Source organism: Prionailurus viverrinus, chromosome B2, assembly GCF_022837055.1.
Source record: "Prionailurus viverrinus isolate Anna chromosome B2, UM_Priviv_1.0, whole genome shotgun sequence".
Taxonomy (NCBI): domain Eukaryota; kingdom Metazoa; phylum Chordata; class Mammalia; order Carnivora; family Felidae; genus Prionailurus; species Prionailurus viverrinus.
In genome coordinates this window covers 98,615,631-98,642,478 of record NC_062565.1, presented here as the reverse complement: position 1 = coordinate 98,642,478, position 26,848 = coordinate 98,615,631, and the positions used below count along the sequence as shown (strand labels likewise).

Genomic DNA, 26,848 nt, shown 5'->3' with positions numbered 1-26,848 from the left:
AAGGCATCTTTATTTTTTTTTCTTCCAAATTTTTATGTAAATTCTAGTTAACATAGAGTATAATATTGGTTTCAGAAGTACAATTTAGTGATTTATCATTTACATATAACACTCAGTGCTCATCATAACAAGTGTCCTCCTTAATACCTATTACCCATTTAGTCCATCCCCCACCCATGAAACTACCTTTTTCTTGATTCAACATAGCTTTGTTATCTGTGACAATTGAGGATAGAGGAACAGAATGAAGTGAGGGTATCGCCAATAAACCCAGAACTAGTCTTCAAATATTATTTAATCCCCCCACACACACCTTCCTTAAGTATACAGAATACAATGAACTGTTGAGGGGAAGTATACATACATACATTTTGGACAGCATCTTACAGTATTAGTAGCAAACCTCCTATGTCTTACAGTACAGGAAACAATTGATATGACAAGTCAAGCTGATCTACTTAAAATAATTATTTTTTAGGGAACTAAAACCAGCAAATGGTTTAAGCAGCACTTGAAGAAAAAACAAAAGGTGGTTCTTGAAGGTTTTTACAGAAAATATTGGTAACTGCTTTAGAATATAGATTTAGCAAGCCAAAAGCAAAATGAAGAAAACTATCAAGTATCGTTTTACAATGTTTATGTCTCTATTGCAAGTAACACTCTCAGTTTGAACAAATAACGGAGGTTAGCACTAAACATTACAGTGATGAAGTATGTAAGTCTTTGAAAATCTCTTCTAAATCCTCAGAAAATTTTCTTCTCAGGAGAATATGTATTGAGTGATAAAGAGGAAACATTGCATAGAATAGCACTATGGGGTCTGTTTTCTTGCTTGCTTTGAAGGTTATATTTATTTGTATGTGACTGTCATGCTCATATTTTTGGATTTGGACAATAACATTTCGTTGTTGGCTGTACCCCGCCCCATGAATTTTGGAAATTGAGTATTAGGGAATTTAAAAACAGAAGAATTTTTTCTTATGGATATTTCCACCCTTATCCTCTATCTACAAACAAGAAAGAAAATTTCCCAAAAAATTCTATATTTTATTACACTAATATTTTAAAGGTGACTTTAATGTATACAGTATCTGACACAGTAAGGATAAAAACAAAATTATCACTGTTATTAAAATCTATTTTTTTAAGGATTGGTGAAAAGATTTTAAATCTTTGTTACTTTTAACTCAGGACAGTATATCCTGTCTTATCACAGTGCTCTGCTCTGACACTATATAACTTTTTAAAAAAAACATTGAAGGTTGGACCTCATTGGTATCTGGAGTGGTTGAGTCCTGATCTGTCTGCTTTGTGGTTGGCTGACAGCTGTTGCTAAGCTTATTTTTTTTGTTGTTGTTCTTAGAGTTAAAAGTTGAGTGTGACCTATTTGAAATGCACCCTGCTTTTGACTCTGCTTTGCTCTTTTTCCTGGATCCACATACTTTTTTTTCTGATGTCTTTTGAAGTTTATATATTTTTCAAACCCACAAATTTGTAAATTTAATATACATTATTTTAGGGTTCTAAGGTTTTAATGTATATTTGTAATGTTCAAGTTAAAGTATTGTGTTTAGTTTTTTAAAATTTTGTTGAATACTTGAAAGTTGAAGTTTCTGACCTAAAAGTAAGTTCTTATTGTAAAGAACACATGTATTATTTAAGAACTTGCCTATTACAAACACAAAAGATGTAGTATCTTCATTGTTAATAAAAACCGTCTCAAAGTACTTCATTGTACTTTTGCTTCATTGGACATTTCTTAGGTCAAATTTTTGTGATTTAGGATAAAAGCTATTGGTCACACTGGCATGTGTGTCACTGAAGGATAAGATTGACTTTATTCATGTTTTTTGGAGAAGGGCTAGAAGGATTGATAATCCTTTCACAGTTATAGACCAGATCCAGGACAGACTAAATGTAAGTTCTAATGGAAGGCAAGTTTGGTTTGTAATTCAGTGGACTGTCATAAACCATTGTGATTCTAAGAGCCTTTTCTCTTTAAGGCTCTATTTAACATTGGTGGGAATGAGACTTTGAGCTAACTCCCCCCTGCATTCTGCTGGAATCAGCAGAAATCCATGTATCATTCTCTGAACCTTAAAGCCTGACCCAAGCCTGGGGGAATAATGTAGGGAGCTACCAGACTAGCATGGATCCTCCAAACCCACTATGAGTTCTAGTGGGCCGATCCAGAGATATGGTATATATATAAGGCAGTGATATTCAAATGCGTTACTAATTTTTTTTTTGTCAGCATAGTCTTCAGTCAAACAGTATTACCAGAATTATGATATATGCAATATATAAAACTGGCATGTTATTAATGACATCTTTAAGTTCAAATAAATAAAGTTAAATTATTTATCAAGTCAGTGAGAACAGTGAGGCTATTTTATGTTTTAAACAAATTTGAAATTAAGGGCTATGGATTATGAGTGCAGTATTATTTCTGTACTTTTTTTAATGTTTATTTTTGAGAGAAAGCATGAGTGGGGGGAGGGGCAGAGAGAGGGGGGGACAGAGGATCTGAAGCTGACTCCACGCTGACAGCAGCCAGCCTGATGTGGGGCTCGAACCCACAAACTGTATGATCATGACCTGAGCCACAGTCAGATGCTCAAACGACTGAGCCACCCAGGCGCCCCTCTGTATTTTCTTGTATGCATAATATCCAGGTAATCTGGATTCACACAGCAAAGCACCCTTACTGTACCTTCGCTGTAGCAGTCCACTCACTGCTAGTTTTACTCCAGCAGATGCAGAGACGCACGAATTTTTTTAAAGGCTGGAACACATTATACCCTTTCTAATCACACATTTACAAAAATGTTCAAACATATGCTCACAGAGACGGTGAAGGAAACTTTACTTAGTCCAGGAACTGAATTATTAAACAAATTACTATTAGGGTGGTTTCCAATGCATTTAATGTTGATTTACATTTGTAGTTTGCCTTGAAAAAGAAAGTTTAAGTTTAATATTTAATAATAACTCTAAAGAACTTGTAAGGAATGGATCCTAAGAAAAACAATTTGAAAACCACTGATAATGTAACAAACAAGCCTGGTGTAGGAGGAGGCCAGATTCTAGTTAGCTTAAAGCATATAACTCTTGATAAAATCAGGAATTATATTAACAGAGCTGAAATAAAAGTTTGAGAGAATATGAAGTTCACCTGCCCTTCATTTTAAATTTGAGGGGGCTCAAACTGGAAGGGCTGTTAAGAGATTTATAAACTGGGTTTCTGTTTTTTGTTAGTCTCTTTGTTTCAGGACTGGGCAGTAAACTAGATGACTCCCCATTGAATGCTCCCTAACAGAGTCCCAAGCTGTCTGCCAGTCTGTGTGACTTATGTGAGAGGTGTAAGTCTAAATAAAATAGACACCCAAACTCAAATTAAGATATTTCTGCCTGTTCATAGGATTTAAGAAATTAAATGCATATAATTTGGCATTCAGTAAATATCTATAAATAATGATTGAATGCTAAGTGCTTACATACTATTAAGATTTCTGTTAATTGCTAAAATAATAGCCTTGACCTCTGTACATAAACCTATGCCAAAATGTACTTTTCAGATTAGAGTTACAACAAATTAAGAAAGAATACTACCTTCTCCAATTTTTAATATCTGAATAAAATCCTGTGTTAGTATTTCTCAATTGTTTGCCAAAAATTAGGAAAACCATATTTTTCTGTTATTACAAATGCTCTTGAATTATGTTCAAATTCAAGCTCATGTAAAAACAATTTTAAAATGGCATTCTCTCTGGGTTTTTTGTTTTTGTTTTTGTTTTTTAGTATTTTTAGCTATACACAAAGATAGTAGTGATAAGTAAAAATAAACATCTCTGTTGAACTACATTGGCCTGAACATATACGTATTCTGTGTACAAAGGGGACAATGGCCCAGAGGTGCAGTGAGGATTCTGGAGGGCAGAAGAACAGACGGGAAAGTTCAGTGAATGGCATTTTATTTCTAAGATGCTTAATAACATGCAGGTAGTCTTTAGATGTGGCCTTGTACGTTGCGACCAGGTTTTACAATTTAACACCCTCTTGGAAAACTAGAGATCTCAGAAGAAGGCAAAGAAAGAAGGTAATTTAAAGGATTAAAGGACCCACAACTAGAGATTATTACAGGTATGGGGGGCCTGGGTGGCTCAGTCGGTTAAGCATCTGACTTTGGCTCAGGTCATGATCTCACGGTCCATGAGTCTGAGCCCCGTGCCCCACGTTGGGCTCTGTGCTGACAGCTCAGATCCTGGAGCCTGCTTCGGATTCTGTGTCATCCCCCCACGCCACGCCCCTCCCCTGATCGTGCTGTATCTCACTCTTTCAAAAATAAATAACTGTTAAAAAAAATTAAAGATTATTACAGAGGAACTGAGTGGGGGTCTTTGAGTTCTATAAGAAAAGCACATATGTAGATCCCTATTCACTACATGCTAGTAATAATCATGGTGGGGGTGGGCAGGAATAGGGAGGTCAGGATAGTTGTTACAAATAAAAAAATAAAAATAACCTGATAAAAAGATTTTAGGAGCACCTGGCTGGCTCAGTCAGAAGAGCATCTGACACATGATTCTTGATCTCTTGGATGTAGAGACTAGTAAGAAAAAAAATTTTTTTTAAATTATAGGTTACATACTAAAACCAGTTCTTGCCTTGTGCCTACAAACAGAAGTACTTTGAGAATTAAAATATATATATATATATTTTTTTCACATATGTTTTTAGGTAGAGTTGAAATCCAGCTCCTCAAAAAGCATTTTAAAAATTATACAATACAGTAGTATATGTGCACAGAGAAATATTTTCCACTTGAATATGTCATATATTTAGTATCATTGGTTACCTTTTTTTTTTTTTGAGTTTGTATCACTTCCTTTTTCTCTTTCTTTAAAGCTACAGTAGTAGTTCCTACATACATATGGGATAAAGTCCAAACTCTCAATTTCCCACCACACCTGAACCTCAACCTATTCCAAATTATACCAATTCCTTCTTATTTAACTCAACAATAATGCTGAAAAGTAATTCACCTGTAAAAATTGTAGCATTTTTGTATGAGTTCTCCCATTTAATTTTGAGATCTCAACAGACACTTTCTTTTCTGTCATTTCACCTTAGGCCTAAAGGTGTTTAAGCCAAATTTGGTTACAGAATGCTCATGAATCTTGTCAAACAATGGTATGTATTCAGGCAGCATCTGACTTGTAAGTACCTGCCTGACTTAACAAATGAACCAAATACTCCATTGCCCAAACCTATATAGCTAGCTTAGCAGTGCAAGCAAAGAAAAATCAAAGAAGCTTGGGAATATCTGTGGATTCCCAAGAAGAAGATGAGGAGAAACTATGAAAAACAGTAGTTGCTTTAGCAAAGCTGAACCCAAGGACAAGCTGATTCCCAAGCACAGCCTGCCTGCCTGGATAGTGGACCCCAAACCTCCAAAAATGTTTGTCTAGATGGCCCAAATCTTTCATAAACTTAATATCATTATTGAGGTAAGTTTTTTTTTTTAATAGAAAAATCTCTGTGAAGTTCATTCATTATATACTTATTGAGGGTCTACCATGTGCTAGGCACTTGGGCATTGGAAATACAGCAGTGAGCAAAAAAGACAAACATTCTGATTTTACAAAGCTTATATTCTGTTGAGTCAGACTAAATAAATTACTATGAGATATCAGTACCTCCTACAATGAATAGTATGAATTGGTTTAGGAAGACTGCTTTCTTCCTAGCACTGAACCAGTTATTCTAAGAGGAATAGGGTTGGTATGAGGACCTTTTAGTAGACTTAGGTAGAGTCTTAGGGTAGATTTAGGTGAGTTCTGTAGAGAAGGAGCTCTAGGTAACATGAGGTCACCAAAGGCCTGGGAAAAGACACCAGGAGGACAGGGATAGAGTAGAGGAGATGAGCTCTCAAAGACCAAGCTCACTCATTCCATGATTTTATTTTTTAACGAGATCTCATCCTGAGTATAAGAAAGGAAGATAAATTTTTTCTTCTTCATTCCCTCTTTTTTTGTCCTCAGAATCAAGAACTGAGACTAATACTGGAACTAGAGTGTTTTATGCTAAGCAAAATTAATCAGTCAGAGAAAGATATCATATGGCTTCACTCATATGTGGAATTTAAGATACAAAACAGATGAACATAGGGGAAGGGAAGCAAAAATAATATAAAAACAGAGAGAGGGACAAACCATAAGAGACTCTTAAATACACAGAACAAACTGAGGAGCTGTGGGGGTGGGGTGGGCTAAATGGGCAATGGGCATTAAGGAGGACACTTGTTGGGATGAGTACTGGGTGTTATATATAGGTGATGAATCACTGGATTCTACTCCTAAAATCATTATTGCACTATATGGTTAACTAACTTGGATGTAAATTAAATTTTTTTTAACTTTTTTAAATAAATAAGAATGGTGAGGGCTTAAAAAAGAAAGAACTGAGACTAATACATAGTTATCAAAATTTGTAAATTATTCATTAAAAGAAGCAACCCAGCTTCTGCTGCTTTGGATTCAGATAGACCTGGGTTCTAATCCTTAAAGGCAATTTACTACTTTTATAATCTTGGATGATTTACCCATGCTTTATGAATTTCTGTTTTATAAATTTGAAAATAGGAATAATTATCTGCTTTATATATGTCAATTGTTTCAGTGTCTAATGGGTAGGAGTTAGTAAGTTACTGGTCTGATTAACCTGGAAAACCTGACCACAATTTAACATGCTTGTTCTTTAGGGGAAAGTGATTTTCTAATTTAAAGCTACTGACATTGTTTGGAACACTGCTTGTTTACAAATGTGGGTGATGGCCTATGTTTCTAAAACCCTATCAGAGATTTAAAATTGTGCATTTCTAAAAGAAGAAACCCTAAAGAAAAGAATAAGGCAAAGATCTGTCAACATTCTTGCTCCTTTATAAGTGATAAAATTCTAAAAATTAAATTGAAGAAGTGAGAAAAGTAGAGGACAAATAAGAGAACAATGTAAAATTAAAGTTCAGTGCTAAAAGGATCTCAATGTACTCAAAACATGTCGAAAGGAAAAAAAAGTGCTTAGCAGACAAGCTATATATATAAAAACAGGAAGATATGAGCTGGAGGAGAAAAATCTTGACAAAATTAGTAAGCAGAAGTAATCTTATAAACCAGCATTCATTCTAAATAAAATGTTTTAAATGACAATAGGACATTTTTCAATAATGCTTTAAGCCCACTCTTAAAGGAGTTCTTTGGCTTAATGGATGAAATCACTGCTATGTGTGTTTTCTAACCAATTACTAAATATAATTCCTTTCTACTGAATAGATCTACAAATCTGTGGTACTTTAATATAATTCCTTTGGTTAACAGGAAAATTCAAGGTTTAATATCTGGTCCATGGAAGTGTGATTATGCCTTTTGGCCTGATAAGTATTCATTCTACTAAAACGTATCTATTATTTTCCATGAATTAACTATATTTCAAAAGTCTAATGGATGTAAGGAAGTCACTTAGGAGAACAGCTAATTTGAAATTTATTTCCTCAGTTTCAAAAATAAGAGTATGAGGCATGAGTTCCTTTCTCGAGAAATGTATTATGTTGGAGAGACAAAATCTACCTTCATCCCTACACTTTGCTTCATTCCCATTGTTCTTCAGACCTCCCTGTTGCCTTGCCAGAATTGCCTCAACAGCCTTCCTAACCATCTTTCTGCCTCTAATTTTGTCCCTTCCAATATATTTTTTTAAACCTTAGCTGAAATGCAAGTCTGATGTCTTTCTACTATTTAAAACTTGCAAGAACTCCACAGTACTCTTAACAATGAAATTTACATTCTTTAAAATAAAGCTTGAACAAGGTCCCTCCTTACTGTTGATTTTTTACTTGAACTCTATCACTGTCTTCTTCCAGACCCAATAAACTTCCTTTATTCTGCTTCCCTATTTGGACCATTGTCTCTCTCCCTGGCCTCTGGGCCTTTGCACATGCTGTTTCCTTTGTTTAGAACTCTGTCTCTATTCTCTCAAGTCCCCTCTCCTACCTCCCCCAACCCCCAATTTCTTGCCAAAGCCTCTCCACTAATCCTATAAGTCCCAGCTCAGATGTTCCTCCTTCAGAAAGCACAGCTTCAAGTCCAGACTCTCTAATACATCATAGTTCTTAGCTCAGATAAAGTCACTTAACACCACTCTGCTTTTACGTAGTATATCAGCTTATTCTTGAGAAAATTAGAGTTGAGACCATTACTACTAATGACAAATGCAAAAACCTCACTTTGATACAACTGCATAAGTCTACCAAAAGATTTTTAGAGGAAAGGAAATATTTCAGAATTACTATTACTTCTTGGATTAAGTATCAGGTTTCTTCCTAGAAATAAATAATGTTAGAAATGTTTAAGTAGCAGACTTTGTAAAGTAACTGCTGGCCTATAATGATAACCTGTGGTAAATATCAAAATTTAGTCCTTTCCAGTTACTGTTCCGTGCTCAGTTTTCATTTTTTTAGCAGATGTTTATTGCATGCCTATGACATGCCTAACACTAGGGGTTCATTAGGAGAAACACCTTCAGGACATCTGGCCTACTCAAGAAGTGACACAATGATATTTTCAGGTTAATACATTGGTTGGAATTCTTGGTTACTATAGATTTATTTGGAGGCAACCCTTTTATGTTGAGAATAAAGTGACTAATTCACCATGCTGCTCTATTGTAATAGAGCAGAAATTATTACTCTTTGAAGAAATTATGTCAGTCTTTTTAGAGACCATAAAGGAATCTTGACATTTAATGGCTTAAAGGTCCTCAGTAAACCATAGAATTATGAGTTAAAATTATCTTTTTTTTTTTTTTTAATTATCTTTCTTTTTATGTAAGGCAGCATCAAAGTACATAAACTGGAATTTTCTGGGGGGAAAAATCCTAATTGCGGCTTCCTATACAATTTCAGTGTATACCTCTTCAATAAATATTTATCAAGCTCTAAGTATCAAACACTATATATAGTTTGTAGTTTTGATTTGTATTTAATTATTTTGAACCATTTTTGGGTTAGCTAAATGCTAGTCTCTCATTAAAAAATAGAAAGGTAAGCATTCTCCATTTTGCAAATGACATAATTTTAATGTCATAAACAAGGTTATGCCCTACTAGACAACTCAGCCCCATTGTTGTATTCCTTCCAGAAAATAAAAATCACAGCTCAACTCTTCTAGAAGCAAAGTCATCATTTTCACTTATTTCTCATTATCTAGCATTATAGCTCACAACCTCATATATCAAGTCCATTTATGTTTCCAAGGTATTCATCTACAACCAGTTTATTTTAGAGGGTATGTCCTATTGCTGCAAACTGGATGATTTACTGGGCTTATTTTTGCTGCTTGTTGGTTTGTGGCTGAGTGGGCATTTGATTATCCTGTTTGCTTTTGTGGCTGTGCTCAGAAGAAGAGAAAGCTTGGAAGCCTCTGTAGCCTTTTCTTTTATGTTATTATTAACCCAAAATTGCTTTTCTTGACAGCAAAGATATTTTGTGTGCTTTAGCAATTTATAAAAACAGTGTATGAGAATATACAGTATTTATCTTATTTATCTGGAGAAGATTTAAAAAATAACCATTTTAACTTCCTTTTAAAATACATTTTAAGAGCTCTAAGAGTAAATCTTCTCTGAGACATTGTAACCTCCACTCTTAAGACTGAAACTTATTTGCATTTAGGAGTCCTGGTTCTGTGTCTGTCAGTATTTATTGATTTAAACTCCGCTTTTTTTCCTTTTGTCATGATGTTCCAACTTTTTTTTTTAAACCTGGACATGTAAGCTTTTGAAAACACAAGAGCAAACATGCAAAAAGAGATCTAATTTAGGAGGTGATTTTTTAAAAGAAGTTAATGAATCCATTTAAGGAAATAGTGTTCACACAGGATTTGAGAGATTTGCGACCCAGGTCCAACAGTGTCAGTTATTTACGATCCTTTTTAACCTATATTGTCTCAAGTTCCCCATCGGATTTCAGAGAAATTCTTTCTTTAGAACCCAGGGCACTTATGGGAGAATATTAGAAATGTTAAAGCCTTGGAATATACTTGCGAGGAAAAGGGAAATGCAGACATTGGCTACCAAGCCTTATTATCTGTGTAGAAGAGTGTGATATTTATAGTTTCTACATAGCTTACCAAAAATAATTTTATATTGAATATAGGCCATGGTCCCATACTTGTTGCAGCATTCCGGGCCCATTCAGCGTTGTTTGCGCATTACTGGAAAGGCTGAAGGGGATTTCAACAGTTTATAAAATGTAAAGCGAACTTGGTTATTTATTCCTGGTGGTGCAGGGTCCGCTTAGAGGTGGGCTGCTCTTCGGCTCAAGGTAAATGAATCCGAGTGGGTGGGAAGAAGGGCAGTCTCTCCGCTGCTGAAGCTGGGGGCAGGGGCGCGTTCGCCTTTCCCTGACGCCCGAGTGCTCGCGCCCCACCCCAGCCTTAAGGCAAGCCCACCGAGCCAGTTCTGGACGCGAGAATTAGCTCCTGGCGGAGAGCTCTGCCGCTCGAGGTTGTTTTTCCCCGGCCGCGTCGGACCGCCCCCCAACGCCCGCCCCTCCGCGTCAAGGGGGCGGGGCTCCGCGGCGCCGCGGGCCGGCATTGGCGCGGGGAGCCGCTGGGCCGGCGGAGTGACGGCGGGGGCGGGGCCGCGCGGCTTGTTTGCTCGCGCCGCGCTGCCGCCGAGGTCCGCGCTGCCTGAGGCGCTGCAGCCCGGAGCCCGGCCGTCAGGTCAGCGCTCGCCTTTTCCGCGCCGCCGGGCTTCTCCTGCGCGTCCGCAGCCGGTCCCCGCGCCGACATGCGCCTGGCCACCACCGCGAACCAGGCGTACACGGCCTCGCTGGCCGTCTCGGAGCTGCTGGGCTGCAAGCAGTGCGGCGGGGGCCGCGGCCAGGACGAGGTATCCGGGCGAGGGGCCGGGCGGGCGGGTACCCGGCACAGCTGCCCGGGCTGCACGGAGGTCGCGATGCCTCCCCGCCTTCGTACCTAACAGCTGCGGAGAACGCTCCGCATTGGAGAGTGCCCCGGGAGCAACCGCCCGGCCGGCCGCCCTGCCCGGCGGGGGGCGTCTCGGGCCGGCCCGCGCCCCTCAGGTTGAAGGGGCGGCCTGTGGTGGGAGGGGAGACGGTTTCCACCGCGAGCCGGCCCCGGGAGAAAATGCTGAGGCTGGCAGACACAGCTGCCTCGGTCATTTAAATGGAAGTCTCCAAAACGTAAATAACGTCGTCCTGTGTGCAAGTCTCCACAAGTCAGAACCGAACAAAGCTCCAGTCTTAGGGTAGAACAGCCTGTGGATTTTTCTCCCCTCGGCGTCTTGTCAGAACATTATCGGTGACCCCCCCCTCCCTTGGCCTCCTACTCAAAAAAAGGGGGGGAAATAACATTTGAGTCGGTTAAAAGCTGCTGCCGCCTGGAACACGTATGTTCTGCCGGCTCTATGACGTTATGCACCGCGCTTACCCCTGGTTGTTAACCATCCCCGTTGCGCCTGAGACGGCCTTCAGGAGAAAGCGGTTCAGTTGTGACATTTTGTATTTTTCCCAAGGGGTTGTGAATAACGGCCCCATTTGAAAGTTGCTAGTACAGCTAACCGAAATCTGAGCCTTTAAAAGGCTTTCGTTCAAAAGGTGACAAAGGAGAAAGAGAAACAGTCATTAAAGTTTGAATTGAACTCAGAACGCTGGGTTGCCATCGGTCACGAAATCTAGGAATGTCTCCGCAGCGTTGCCCACTTAGGGGACTCCGTTCTAGTGTTTCTGTTGTTTCGTAAGTGGAGACTGCGTGGCGAGTGGACTGCATGGATTCACGCAACTTGAAGAGAAGACCTCGTGGGGGCTGTAGGACGCACTTTCCTGGATTTTAACGTTAGTGGGTACATGATACGCTCCCCATTGTGTACACATCATGCAGCAACCTAAACACCAACAAAACTTGCGCTGCCTGTTGCTTTGGAAACTCTATCAAAGAAACAAAACCCTGTGGAAGTGTTGACATCCCATTTCTGGTTTCCGTTTGCAGGCCATAACAGATCTTTTCTCATTCTGACTAGAGGCGATCCCCAGTCGCGGAGCTTGAATAGCTGTCATTTCTGATGGTGTTTGGGTGCAGAATCCCGGTTCTCGCCCAGATCTAGAGTCTCTGAATATAGCCGCGAAAACTGGAAGATGAAGGGATACATTGTAGCTCGCTGGTTGGTTTCCGTGCCCGTGGGATTGTGTTTAGGAAACTAGGAAGCCTTGCGGAGTTGTATTTTATCACTTTTAACACATCCGACATGTGGGAAAATAAGTCAGGAAGTAGTGCTTTATAGGAAAACTATTCATTTTACAAAAGAATTAATAACATGACTCTTTCAAGTAGCATGCCTCCAAATAAAATGCTTTAAAATGAAACACTTTTCAGGGATGGAACTCCTGACTAAAATACAGGGCACACACATGGCCTAAGTCAGCCTTACAAATCCAGTACTTTGAAGTCAGTGAGGTTTTTGTTTTGGTTTGGTTTTTTGTTTTATAGTTTTTTTGAGGTTGTTTTTTTTTTTTAAATATGTTTTATAGAAGACCAGAGACTGGAAAAAGAGGTACCTGAACTTTCAGTATTTCCAAGTTCCCAAGCAGAGGTAATGACAATGTTAAAAGAAGCACCAGTACATTTGTTATAGCAGGAATATATTTTTGTTCCTTCTACATCTTTTCATTTCTGTTCAAAATTTTTGAATGTCAGAAGCCTAGCACCAGCTCTAGGAAATGATTCTCCTAAAGAAGGGAGAGTGGGGTGGGAGCTTTCACTTTTTACACAATTTATCGTTGCCTAGTTGAAACACATACTGCTTTTGTAGTTTTTTTTTTTTTTCAATCAAAATTAATACGAGCATTGTGGTTATTGGCATAAGACGTCTGGACAGTTTTTTAAAAGTGCCCCAAGCCCAGTGAGAAAAATGATTCAAATGACTTAATCATATTTACTTTTCCACTTGTTTTGCAAGTGGGTAGGCACTAGAAGCCAAGGAATGCTTTTATTTTGCATTTGTGGCACATCACTGTCTCACTTAAAGGAGGGTATTGCTGTAGATTCCTAAATGTATCTCTGACCAATTTGGAAATGATCAGAGCAGTACTTTTAGCATGCCAACACTGATTCCTTATGTGATACAATACAGATACAGTGTTTCTGTGGTACTGTCTACATTTGCTAAGAATTTTCATATTGTGAAAATGAGTGTCTTAGTATTACATGCTACTGAAGAAATAGATGTTATGTCAGATTTGCAGCGGTGTTGTCATGGCAGAGGCTGTTGCTGTCTTTTTCAAAATGCTGATTAGGAGAATTGTTGAGAGGAAAGAACTGTTAGTTCCCATGTTCGTTTTTCCAGCCACACCTTCACCAAAGGCCTGTGAGGTTTGTGCTGTGATTAGCATCTACATCTGCTTTTTAAACAAGGCCATTTGCTATCGGCAGTTCTGTGTCTTAGAATCTGGATTGGCCAAAACGTATTCAAAGTCTGTAATTAATTTTCTTCAACAGCAACAGATAAGGCATAATTGAAATAACGTTTAGGAAATTATGAAATGCAGTTAGTTTGGCTTATGATCACCCTATTGAAGACCTGTAGTAGCTTTTTAAAATAAATACCTGCTAGAAGATAGGGTAGTAGCTAATTTGTCATGTTGACTAGGAAAAGAAGTATTCAGAAAATGAGTTTTCCAGAAAATTAGCCTTTTAGAAACCAAGAATACTATTGCATAACAACAGTGATATCCAAAAGGACCTTTAAGGTGTCAAAAACTCTTACAGAGGCTCAAAAGAGTAATAATGACAACTCTAGAACCAGATTTCCTAGATTCAACCCCTGTCTGCATTACTCACTAATACTAACTGAGCTAGGTACTTGATTTCAAATTACATATATACGTATAATTTATAAATTATTATATGTGATTATTTTATGTTTATAATTATTGTATGTTACATAAACATTATATAGAATTTGATATATATAGAAATATATATAATTTATAAAATCATCTCCTTCCTGCCTGAATCTGGACTAGGATATGGTGGAATGGAGTCTTAGAGCTCATCAGTTGATATTCTTGTATCTCTCTCCTGTACCTAATCTATTAAGAAACAGAACAAAGGACATTGAGTAAGCCTTCAAATATGGAGAATAAGTTGATGTGAGTCTAGAATAGCACTCACTATATTTCCCATTAAATTAGTCGATCAGTCCTTTTTGGGAAAGACTTTATTTTTTTTAAGTATATCAGTATCTCCCTTCCCCCAGTCTTTTCTTTCACTTCCTCTCCTTTTCCTTCCTGCCATTTCCCTTTCTGCCCTTAAGGAATGGCACAGACCTCTCACAACTTCTTCATCTTAATAGGAAATTGACCCTGGTAGTCTGGATGTGAGCTGGGTACAATTCTGTTTTATCCGGAACTAGACTTAGGTAAAATAATGAAATTGGAATCTTGAATGTCAGAGACTTCTTTCCACTCCTTTCCTTTCTTCAGTTTATCTTCTCTTCCATCTCCAGTTTTCTTGCCAGACTGGTACCTCATCAGGGAATTAATGTAACCTCAACAATAAGAGATTATTAGCATAATTGGTCTATAATCCATTCCCAAGAATGTTTACTTTTAGTTAACATCCTGCTTTAAAACACGTAGTTTTTCACTCTGAAAGAATGTTTGTCTAAAGGAACTGTGAAGGAAGGTTTTGCCCACTGAAGGGAAGGAATAGGGGAGACAGTGATACAAGTATGACCATTAAATTTGGCTGTCGGGGTAGACTTTCAAAGACATGAAAAGTATATAGGACCATTGGGAAAGGTCTTTGCTATACTTATAGGAAAATACTCCATTCTGAAACACTGATAGCCACTTTCTTTGAACTCTAAACTATTGTTTTATGATAGTTCAGTATGTAAAGTATATATTTGGTATAGAAACAAAACCAAAATAATATAATTCAACCTTTTTGTTTTGAGGTCCATGTGCTATCAGTCTTGTTATTAAAAATATGTATATGCCACCCACATGTTGCTAATTTAGTTAAAATAAAGTCCTATAAATGGAATTGCTAAGTTTTTTTTCTCTCCTTACAGATAGTAACAAAATACATGCATCTTACGCACTTTGCTCTCCCCTACCTCACCCCCCTGATGCACACTCAATATGTATCTTGGGGGTCTTTTAAAGCCAACTCATACAGAATTGTTTCATTCTCCTTGTAAGGACTGCATGTAATTCTAGTCTGTGGTCATACTACATTAAAACAGTCCTGTTGATGAGAGCTCAGGTTGTTTTATATTTTGTACTATTACAAACAATGTTGCAGTGATTATCCTTTTACCTATGGCATGTCTATGAGTACAGGTCAGCATTTAAAATGAAATTGTTGACTCAAAGGATTTGTGACTTTTTCATTTCAATCATTATTACAAACTACCCTCTCTATAAGTTGTAGTGATTTACACTTCTTATGTATTCCTTGATCTTACTTCCTCACACTTCACAACACTCCCATGAGAAATGTATAAGTAACAAATATTTATCCACCTCCTCTTCACAGCCTACTATTAAACTTTTGATCTTCAGCAATCTTTTAGGTGAAAAATAGTATCTCAGTGTAGCTAACTTAAAGTTTTATTGTGAGGTTGACCATTTTTCAGCCATTTCTTTGAACTGTCCGTGTCCTTTGTACATTTTTCTATCAGGTTGTTGTAGGTTTTCTTACTGATTTGTAGGAGTTTTCATGTACTCAAGAAATTTAGCCCCTTTGATATAGAAACTGCAAATAGATTTCCCGATTTTCTGTTTGCTTTTGACTTTTTTATGTTTATTTTTCCCATGTGAAAGTCTTTATTTTTATGTCATCAGATTTACTAGTTTTCTATTTTACGACTTCTGGGTTTTATGACATTCTTAGGCCTAACTTCATTCCATGAGTGTTTTCTTCCAGCACTTATGTTTTTTGGTTTGGGGTGTTTGTTTTTTTTTTTTTTTTTAATACTTACCTCTAATTTAAGTATGATTTATGGTTCTAACTTTACTTTTTTCTGAGTGGCTATCTAGTTGTATCAAGATCATTTGTTGAATAATCCATTTCTCCTCCATCTGAAATACTACATTTTAACACAGTACAGTCTCAAGAATAGTAGTGTCTCTCGGGTATAAAAAGAGTGATAAACTCTTGAAATGGGCATTTTCCTAAAATGCATTTTATTTAAATAATATTGTGAAGAAATGAAGAGGGGTAAATATTGAATGTAACCTTAACATTTTGCCCAATATTTCTTGATATCTATGTAATTGGATCAGAAATTCAGCAGTTAGAAAGGCTAATAGAGTCATTGTTTTATATAAATGGCTGCATTTGTGTTAAGATGATGTATTGAATAGAAGGAATGTGGAGGTTTTTTTCTTGCATTTATTACGGGCTAATAAAATTAAGACATGCCTGTGGCCAGACCAGTGAATTGAGTGCCTCCTCTAGTGAAGGGTATAGTTAGAGCATTGCTGTGTTCAGTGTAAGTGTATTGGCAAGTGTATTTGAATCGACATCTTAAGTTATCCCAATAAAGATTTTCTTCAGTTTTGTCCTGCCTGCTTAATTTTTAAAAATCCACTCTGCTCAAAAGGTTTTCATTCACTTGGACCAGATTTTTTGAATTGCTGCCACATATCCTTCTCTGTCTGCAAACCACCCCCCCCCCTTTTTTTTTTCTTTAAAAGGAACATCCTGAAGGACTTTTGGAAGCAGTAGAGGGTACAAATAATATTTGTATGTAGTTATATAAGCAAGGGTTTAATATTTAGATGTGTAAACTTCAGGAATTTGGGGGGGGATTTTTTTGTTGTTGTTGTTTTTAGAAACCAGATTGATAGGACATGAGCCTAAAAAAACAAAAAGTTATTATTTTAGTTTTGTTTCTCTAATCACACAGTATTGGGGAAAAGATGGACCTTTAATACGTACTTGTCACTTTTTGTTAACCACACTACCCTGTCACATCAAATATAGGTTTCTAGTAGACTCTCAAGTACAGGGTTCTAGATTTACTATGTCAAAGGGCAGAAAACCTTTATTTGTTAATCAGTTGGGCTTCTCTAAAATATAAGCAAAATTGATAACATACTATAAATAAAAGATTTAAAGCAAACTCGCAAAGTTAGTTTCTCGAAGATTGTTTTACTCAGCCACAGAGAAAACATGCCCTGCAGTACTTTCTTTTATGGATTTAAGTAACTACTTTTTATTTTTCATAGTATTTCTTCTCCTATTGTGAAGTGTTATTGTAGATGTAATAATAATTAACACTCCTTTCGACTTAAGACATCTAGGCAGAGGTTAGTGAGTTTTCATTTCCTGACAAGATACACAGGGGTTGATGTTTTGGTTGGTTGAGTTTTGGATGTACAAACACATTGGTCTTATTTTGTATCAGTGACAGTCCACAGGGTTGGTTGCTATGTGCTGAACTTTCTGTTCTAGACTTTCTGCCAAGTACTTTATGCAAAACTCTGGTTTTAGTGAAACAGGTTTTATTGTTTTTAGTCTGTGTCGTATTATAAGCTCTTGTCAGCCATATGATGCAAACAGAGGAGTTGGTATGTATATATGGCCATGAAAACAAACCACTAAAACAAGCCTGTCTCTGTTCAACTGGTTGTTTTTCCTCCCATTCCTGTAGCCTCAGTTCATGTTGTTTACTGCTGAGAGGCCTGAGATGGTGTAATTTTCTTTTCTAGGAACTTGGAATTAGAATTCCTCGACCACTAGGACACGGACCAAGCAGATTCATCCCAGAAAAGGAGGTATGTTGTTTGTGAAAGTACATAGTGAACTGAATGCTTTTAAGGAAAAGCTCTCATGACCCACATCTTGGCATCTGAACAACTGTTGGACAACAACATGTTTTACGCAGAGTTGATCGCAGTTAATCATCATGCTTTGGCAGTGAATCTGTGGGATTAGAAAGCTGTTATAGTCATGTTGATTTCTAGTATTTCATGACGCTTTTCTAACACCCATATTTAATCTAGGAAAGGCAAGACTTGTTTTTGACCAATAATACTCCATCTCTTTATATTTAGATGTTTAGTTAAGTGCATGCTCATAAGCTGAGTTACTTGGTCTTGACCATCTCCACAGGCTGGTGTCAATGCTAGATTGGATGTTTAATTCTAAATATGTAAAACTCCTATGCTTTAGATCTCCTTAAATTTTGGTTCTCCTTAAATTGAGACTAGGCGTTATAAGGAAAGGGTAAAGTCTTTAGAGTCCGTTTGCAAGCTCTGCAAATTTGATAATCTAAATCTGCTTCTTTATCTGGATTCTGGCCAAGTCTGCAAGCAGCCTGTCTAGGTGGCCTTTAATGTTCGGCCTTTGTTGTTTATCTACTACCTACTACATAATATTCAACTGTTTATTCTTCTGTCTTGCTGCTAGTTGAGTTAAAGTTTCAGAATTATAACCTTTCTCTCAAGCCAAATTTAACCTGCTTGTAGATGACACTTAAAAAAAATACGTATGCACTGCATTCTAACACCAATTTACAATTTATGTAACCATGGTTTTCCTCTCTTTCATACAGATCCTCCAAGTGGGAAGTGAAGACGCACAGATGCATGCTTTATTTGCAGATTCTTTTGCTGCTTTGGGTCGTTTGGATAACATTACATTAGTGATGGTTTTTCACCCACAGTATCTAGAAAGTTTCCTAAAGACTCAACACTATCTACTGCAAATGGATGGGCCATTGCCCCTACATTATCGGCACTACATTGGAATAATGGTTTGTAAACGTTAAATGAAAAATTCCTTCTGCCTCCTTTATTAATCGTTTTAAGAGATGGTTAATGCTTTAAACACAGGGATGAATACTTATATTCTGACTTCTAATTGGATTCCTGTTAGGTAGTATGTGGTTTTCCTCTTACTAAATAAGTATACTCTCAGATGTATCTGTAAAAAGAAACAAGTGTTTATACATTATTAAGAACCATTTTCCATTAAATGAGAATAAAGAAGAACACAGGATCTATTCCACTGTTACAAATAGTTCACATTGACATAAGTGGTACTACTCCTGTTCGATTTGTAAATTATACTCCATTATTTTATGGTTGGCACCTTAATTGAAGTTTGTTAATCTGAGGATCTGAAAGTTATATAAATACAATTCCTAAGGCTCAAATACTTTTATCAGCTATTCAGTTTGTTTTGGGGATATTTCTGAGGTCTTTCTATGGTGTGTGTGATTTTTTTTAATGTTTATATGAAACTGCATTTCTGTGGTTTATGAAAAATTTGCAAACGGACTAATCAAACACTTGCTGTTTTACCCATTATAAAGGAAAAATATTCATAGTTTAAAATTTTAATATTTATAGTTAGATTGATCTTTTTGTTTTCTCTTAAGGCTGCAGCAAGACATCAGTGTTCCTACTTAGTGAACCTCCATGTAAATGATTTCCTTCATGTTGGTGGAGACCCCAAATGGCTTAATGGTTTAGAGAATGCTCCTCAAAAACTACAAAATTTAGGAGAACTTAATAAAGTGTTAGCCCATAGACCTTGGCTTATTACCAAAGAACATATTGAGGTAAGTAGAAGTGTAATGTATCTAAGGTGTCACTTAAAAAAAGATTTTTTTTAAAATAGACTTTAATCTTTAGAGCAATTTTAGGTTTACAGAAAAATGGCACAGAATATTCTCATATTCTACCCTCCTGAGACTCCCCCCAAGTCTCTTTTATTAACATCTAGCATTAGTATGATAACATTTGCTATAATTAAAGAATCAATATTGATCAATTAACTATTAACTAAAATCTGGGGCTTACCTTATGGTTCACTCTTTGTGTTGTATAGTTCTATGGGTTTTGACAAATGCTAATGTCATCTATCCACCATTACACTATCATACAAAGTCGTTTCACCGCTCTAAAAATCCTGTGGGCTCCACCTATTCATCTCCCTCCCCTTTTCCCTGAAACCCTGCAACTACTGATGTTTTTACTGTCTATAGTTTTGCCTTTTCCAGAATGTTACATAGTTGGAATCATACAGTATGTCATCTTTTCAGACGAGCTTCTTTTACTTATCAGTATGCATTTACGGTTCCTCCATGCATTTCCCATGGAAAATTTATTTTATTTATTACTGAATAATAATACACCAGTGTATGGAGTTACCATAGTTTGTTTGAAAGCCATCTTGGGTTACTTCTGGTTTTGAGCAGTTACAATATAGCTGCTATAAACATTCACATGCAGGGGTTTTTGGGTGAACATAAGTTTTCAAAACAGGTAAATAATTAGGAATGTGATTGTTGGATTGCATGGTAAGCCTGTGTTTAGCTTTGTAAGAAACTGGGAAAAGGTCTTCCAAAGTGACTGTACCAGTTTGCATTCCCAGAAGCAGTGGATGAGCATTCCTATTTCTCCATATCCTCACCAGCACTTGGTGTATCAGTGTTTTGGATTTTAGCCATTCTGATAGGTGTAAAGTGGCATCTTGTGTATCTTTTCAAAATGCCATTTAAATTAGTGCCTTCTGGTTCTAGGTAGATTGACATTCCCTAAAAGTATCTACCATGCAGTAGACATACAACATATTTTTGGGCTTATCTTTCTATTTCATAAAACATTTTCAATACTATTATATAATTGAAGCATCTTATTAAGATATAAGATCTGAAATTGATTAATGTAGTATCTATTATATTGTCTGGTAATGCAAAATTACACAGGATTATAAAACAAATAATGAAGCAGAAGGGATATGATATGCAAGACTTTGAAGAATCGTAGACTTTACCTTGAACATAATTTTTTAAATAATTTTGATGATTTAGGAATATGCAGAGTCAAGTTCAAACTACTGCCTTTAAAATTCCTTGAGACAGTTTGATAATAAAAACACAGGCATATTTTATACAGTAGCTTCCACTTTAAATACAGATTTATTACATTTAGATTGAGACTTTGAACTAACAGTGAAAGCATTCAGAATCCGGCATCTGAAATATGGCAACTGCTTTTAAACAAAAAGCATTCTATTACATTTTAAAATCAGGATTTCAGAAAATCAAAATAATAATGAATATGTCATTATCAGGTTATGTTAAGCTCTGTTTGTAAATACATAATTCATAAAAAATTATATTAGCAAACTCTGGGTTCTATGTGTCTCAAATTATAATTGTACCCTAGGTTTTATACAGTGACTACTCCTGTTTTTAAGTTTATTTATTTATTTTGAGAGAGAGCACATGCGTGCACCTGCACACATGAGCAGGGGAGGGGCAGGGAGAGAACCTCAAGCAGGCTCAACGCTGCAGGCTCAACACTGTCAGCTCAGAGCCTGATGTGGGGCTCAAACCCATGAACCGTGAGATCATGACTTACGCCAAAATCAAGAGTCAGATGGATGCCTAACCTACTGAGCTACCCAGGTGCCTCCTAATCCTGTTTTAAATAGATTAAATACCAAGATGAACTATTTACTTTTACCAACACCATAACCGGTGTAAAAATATGTTCTTTTTTTTTTCTTAAGGGACTTTTAAAAGCTGAAGAGCACAGCTGGTCCCTTGCAGAACTGGTACATGCAGTGGTTCTCCTCACACACTATCATTCTCTTGCCTCATTCACATTTGGCTGTGGAATCAGTCCAGAAATTCATTGTGATGGTGGCCACACATTCAGACCTCCTTCTGTTAGTAACTACTGCATCTGTGACATTACAAATGGCAATCACAGTGTGGATGAGATGCAGGTCAACTCAGCAGGAAATGTTTCAGTAAGTATCTATTATTTGTTACAGGATTATCTTAAGACTAATCATAATGATTGCTGCTATATTATTTTTTCATGTGACTTCTTAGAAAACCTACCCTGTTAAGCCCCTCTACCTGTTCATTCAGCAAGTATTTACTGACTGCCTATAAATGCTCAGCAGTTTAGTGCTAAGGGACATATAAAATTATAAGACCCTTTAGGAGATTACACTCAAGTGTAATTTTAGGATCAGGAGCCACCAGCATATGCCCCATGAGAGCCAGCTAGTATTGAATGGGTGCTGCAGTAAGATGAGGGGAGGCTGAGACCATGCAAGTTAGTGGTGGAGACTCCCTGATGCTGATCACATTCTTTTCCTCTCTTTTGCATAAAAGAAACAGGCTGGTTTCTTAATTATCTTTTAGAAGAGTTAATCAGCCTTTATCTAGAAATTTCTCCTTTTAAAATTCTTTTTCATGTTTAACTTGGCACAAATATATATATAAGTGAAAGTAAATTTATTAAAATGTTTTCTACTCCTTCTCTGGGTTTTATATTTTCTCAATTTTGTTATTCCCTTAAAACAGATTAGAACAAGTTGAATGTTCTATAAGCAGATTTTAATTCCTGAATACAATGAGTCAAAATCCCCTTTGCATTCTTTTGCTATAGTGAAAAGATTTTCAAAGAGAAATCACAGAAACAACATCACAGTCTTCTGAATACTTTGCATGCATACATTTTCTCGGTTATATTATTCCTTTGAAACAGATTTGAACAGGTCAAATTACCTTTAATGTATATATTTGACTGTGGGCAGGTTACCTCCCTGAGCCTCTGTTCTTTCATGTCTAAATAGAGGTCAGACATAAGGTTATTTGAGGTTTAAATGAAATGTCTCTAAAGAAATAAAAGGCCTAGTACAGCTGGTATTATTTATCAGGTGCTAAATAAAAAGTAGCATTTACATATGGTGAGATTAGCACATGAAGGAAAATAATTTTCCCAGGATTGATCACTTGTGAGCTGATCACAAGGCCCAAGACCATCAGTTTCACCCTGTTGAGCCACCTGGATTAATGTTATAGGCTGTAATATTGGCCACTGATCATTTATTAAAACTTATATGGGATGGTCTAAGGGAAAATATATGTATTAGTTGTTAGGAGGCTTGGAGTTGGATTGTGGTCCTTCCCCACCTTTGATTTAGGACAAGGCTGAAGAAAATAATGGGGTTGGGGGTAGTCTTACAGTGCCTTTGGAAGGGCCAGAACTTGCCTTAAATCTTCCTCAACCACATAAGTATTTCATGTATTAGTGCTTGAGAGAATTTGAATGTAGGATGGGTTCAACTACACAAAAGGAAAAGATATTTACCACTTCTTTTTAATATGAAGTGAAGAGGCCACCTCTTAGTGCTAAAATGGTATGTAGTACATGAACACGCCTTCTTTCATTACAGAAAATTCCAAAATTTGTACTTTTTGTGTGGGAGTGTAGAAAGGCAAGAATGCTTTCCTGAACAACGGATGAATTAGCAGTAGCTTTAGTTTGTTTGTATGTAGGTACAGTTGGAGCACTAGGTATGTATGTACTCTGGACTACTTAGAAGTAGGTTTTTGAATGTAACAAGTCAACTTGAGTTGTAATATATTTTGGGAAATCAGTTCAGTACACATTGTGACTGTAAACATTGTACTGTAAATGTTCTGTAGTTTTTCCCTAATAAAATTTTTGGGGTAAAGGGTAAAAAAAAAATAGCACAAGGCTAAAAAAGTACTTGATTGTTTCTAGTTATTCCTCTGTTACATGAGGTTAGTAGTAAAATAATAGAAATTTTAAATTACTAGTCCCTGAGTTTGCTATTTAAAAGGTTTATGGCCCACACTGAGGGCACTTGTCAGTGAGCTAATATAGTTTATTCTTCAGGTACGTATCAGATGTCTGACTCAGTTCAATTCAGATACAAGTGGTTAAAAAACCAAAAGAATTTCCTCATACAATATTAACATTTTAATATCAAAATTAAATGCCTTTTTTTTTTACACTAACAACTTTAATAGATTTTTTAAGGAGCAAAAGAAATGTACTTTATTTCCTTTACTTCTTCACTTTAAATCAATCAAGAATTGTCTTTCATAAGAATACTTAAAATTTGGGCTGTTTTAGGAGAAGGTAGCTACACAGAACAGGTAGTATAATGAAGGATAATGTGAGTTGACAAAAACCTTAATATATTTATATATATATTTTTTTGGTAAACCTTGGGTCATTCTTTTCAGCCCTTTATTTGGCCACCGACTCTCTCTTAGGAGTAATTAAGGAGAACTATGTACCAGAAGAACCTTTAATACATCATAGAAACACTTTCTATCATGAAATTGTGAGAGGAAGTACTCACTATAGGGTGCTTCGGTATAACTGTTAGGATCATACGAAAGTATAAAGCACCAGTAGTATAGATTTTTTGTCTCTTAATGTAGAATTATCCTTACAAGCTTTCTGCAACAAATATTTTGCAAATATCCACTATGTGCCAGGTATTATGCTGGGCTCTGAATATATACTCGTAAATTAGACAGGTCCCCTGTCTTTATGAAGGTTTGGTTTGAGGGAGGCAGGCATTAAACCAGTATCATGCAGTAACTATTACAAATTGTATCTGGTGCTCTGAAGGAATGAGCAGAATGCTGTGTGAGAATAATTAGGGTGGCAAGGTTTGGGATGGGGGGACAGGACAGGAAAAGCAAGTAAGCTGACATGAGTAGGACCAATGGGTGTAAACCAGGAAAAGAGTATAAGAGTAGCGGAAGAACATTCCTAGCAAAAGATATGTATAATGAGGAAAACATTAATTTTGTGTTTGAACACTGAGATTTGAAATTGGAAGATTTCTTACTATTTTATAAGATAAATTCCACAGATTTGATCCCAGTTCCATAGTAAGGATGCAGCAGGGTATTGTTTGGCTAGTTCAAGTCCACTGGCCAGTCCTCCTGCGTCTGTCAGACCTATTAATACAGATGTCACTGCTCTAGTCATCCCAGCAAGTGACAGCTGCCAACCCCATTTGCAGAGGTCATGTGGAGAATTCCAGCCCTGTAAGGACACATTTCATTCTTAATTGGTAAATTCGAGCTGATTACTATAATTTGAAGATGATAGACACGTGTTGACAGTGTGCCCAAATGTGCATAGTTGAAGCAAAACCACTTAAACTTTGTATCTTATTTAAGCCGTTGTAAGTTGATGATTAGTGTTAAATTTTAATTCTTAAAACTTAGCATTAACAGTAATGACATTATTACTAATTTTTTAAGGTAAAAATATTGTGTTCTTAAAAAACTTACTTTAAAATCTGTAGACCTGTATATGTACACCAAAATATTTTCATTTTTTTATTCATTAATGTACATTAAAATTATAAGATCTATTTTTCCTATATTCTGTTGTCTCATAAGAATTTGTATCTTAATAAAAGAAAATTTTTAAATTTCATCCTTTGTCTGAAATATACAACATTAATTATATTTTCTCTTCAGGTAAGTGATTCGTTCTTTGAGGTCGAAGCCCTGATGGAAAAGATGAGGCAGTTACAGGAATGTCGAGATGAAGAAGAGGCAAGTCAGGAAGAGATGGCTTCACGTTTTGAAATAGAAAAAAGAGAGAGCATGTTTGTCTTCTCTTCAGGTAAAAGCAATCATTACATAGTCAAAAAAATTTCTATTGCTTACAAAAAAGATCCCCACTTTTTTTAACGTTTGTTTATTTTTGAGAAAGAGAATCCCAAGCAGGCTTCATGCTATCAGCACAAAGCCCAACTTGGGGCTTGATCTCAGGAACCATGGGATCATGACCTGAGCCAAACTTGAGTCAGATGCTTAACAGAGTGAGCCACCCAAGTGGGGGTGAGAATTTAGATAAGTTTTTATCTTTTTTTTTTTTTTTTTACTTTTATCTTTTAATTTTATCAGAGAATTTAAATAATAGTTTTAAAACCTAAATCCAAATATGTTTTTCCTTTTAGATAAGCTATTATTGCATAGGTGTTCCTACCTATAAATAAAGCAGGCAACCTAGAAAAAGAAGTTATAGTATAAATAGCACTACACTAAAAGAGGACATTTGATTTGGTTTTTATACTAAAATCACTGCTAATAAACTTTGTGAATGTAAGGCACTTAACATATGAATGCTCTCTTTTTCCTCTTCTTTAAAATTAGGATATTGGGGGTGCCTGGGTAGCTCAGTTGGTTAAGCGTTTGACTCTTGAGTTTGGCTCAAGTCATGATCTCACAATTTGTGAGATCAAGCCCCGAGTCAGGCTCTGCACAGCCTGCTGAGGATTCTCTCTCTCCCTTTTTCTCTGCCCCTCTCCCATTCACATACTCTCTATAAATAAATAAACATTAAAGATATTAAATAAAATTAGGAAATTTTATAAGCCCTGAGATTACTTTTTAGCTTTAAAATAAAATGATTTGTGAAATGATTTGTCAGTTGTTAGACAACTGATGACAAATGTAAATTCTTTATGTTTGGCCTTTATATACAGGCTATACAATTTAATATATAAATCAGGTAATTTACAGGAAATGTATTTTGATAACAGAGCGAAAGAGTGTATGTGTTAAATACCAAGTTTCCTAATAGCAAACAAAAAAAATCACATTTTTTCTTCAAGTTTATTTTGAGAAAGCAGGAGAGAGATCCCAAGCAGGCTCCTTGCTGTCAGCACAGAGCCTAGTTTCACAAACTGTGAGATCATGACCTGAGCCAAAATCAGGAGTCAGATGCTTAACTGACTGAGCCACCGAGGCGCCCCAGAAAAAGTTATATCAAATTTGTATAAATGAAGGTTGGACGTTATCTTGTTTCTCCTTGAGGAAAAGTTTTTGTTTCTATTTACTTCAAATGAACATGAAAGCAATCCAGAAAGGCTTTAGAGCATTTCAGGAAACACTGTAAAAATGATTCACCATTGCAGTATTGTTTCTAGGACCCTTTGAGGTGTTA

The 26,848-nt window shown here is 36.5% G+C and overlaps 1 protein-coding gene across 3 annotated transcripts in view; it reads left to right on the top strand.

Annotated features, from left to right (window-relative positions):
- Positions 1-26,848, top strand: part of SESN1 (sestrin 1) — a 122,706-nt gene that overhangs the window by 90,004 nt on the left and 5,854 nt on the right. The window contains exons 1-6 of one of the 3 annotated variants that reach the window (XM_047857991.1): positions 10,710-10,947; positions 17,798-17,863; positions 18,643-18,843; positions 19,471-19,653; positions 21,612-21,854; positions 25,375-25,522. In XM_047857991.1, the coding sequence (XP_047713947.1) occupies positions 10,846-10,947; positions 17,798-17,863; positions 18,643-18,843; positions 19,471-19,653; positions 21,612-21,854; positions 25,375-25,522 (943 nt within the window). In that variant the 5' untranslated portion in view covers positions 10,710-10,845. Of the gene's footprint in view, positions 1-10,709; positions 10,948-11,039; positions 11,912-17,797; positions 17,864-18,642; positions 18,844-19,470; positions 19,654-21,611; positions 21,855-25,374; positions 25,523-26,848 lie in introns of those variants that run through there. The other 2 variants (XM_047857992.1, XM_047857990.1) reach the window with 2 other exon arrangements.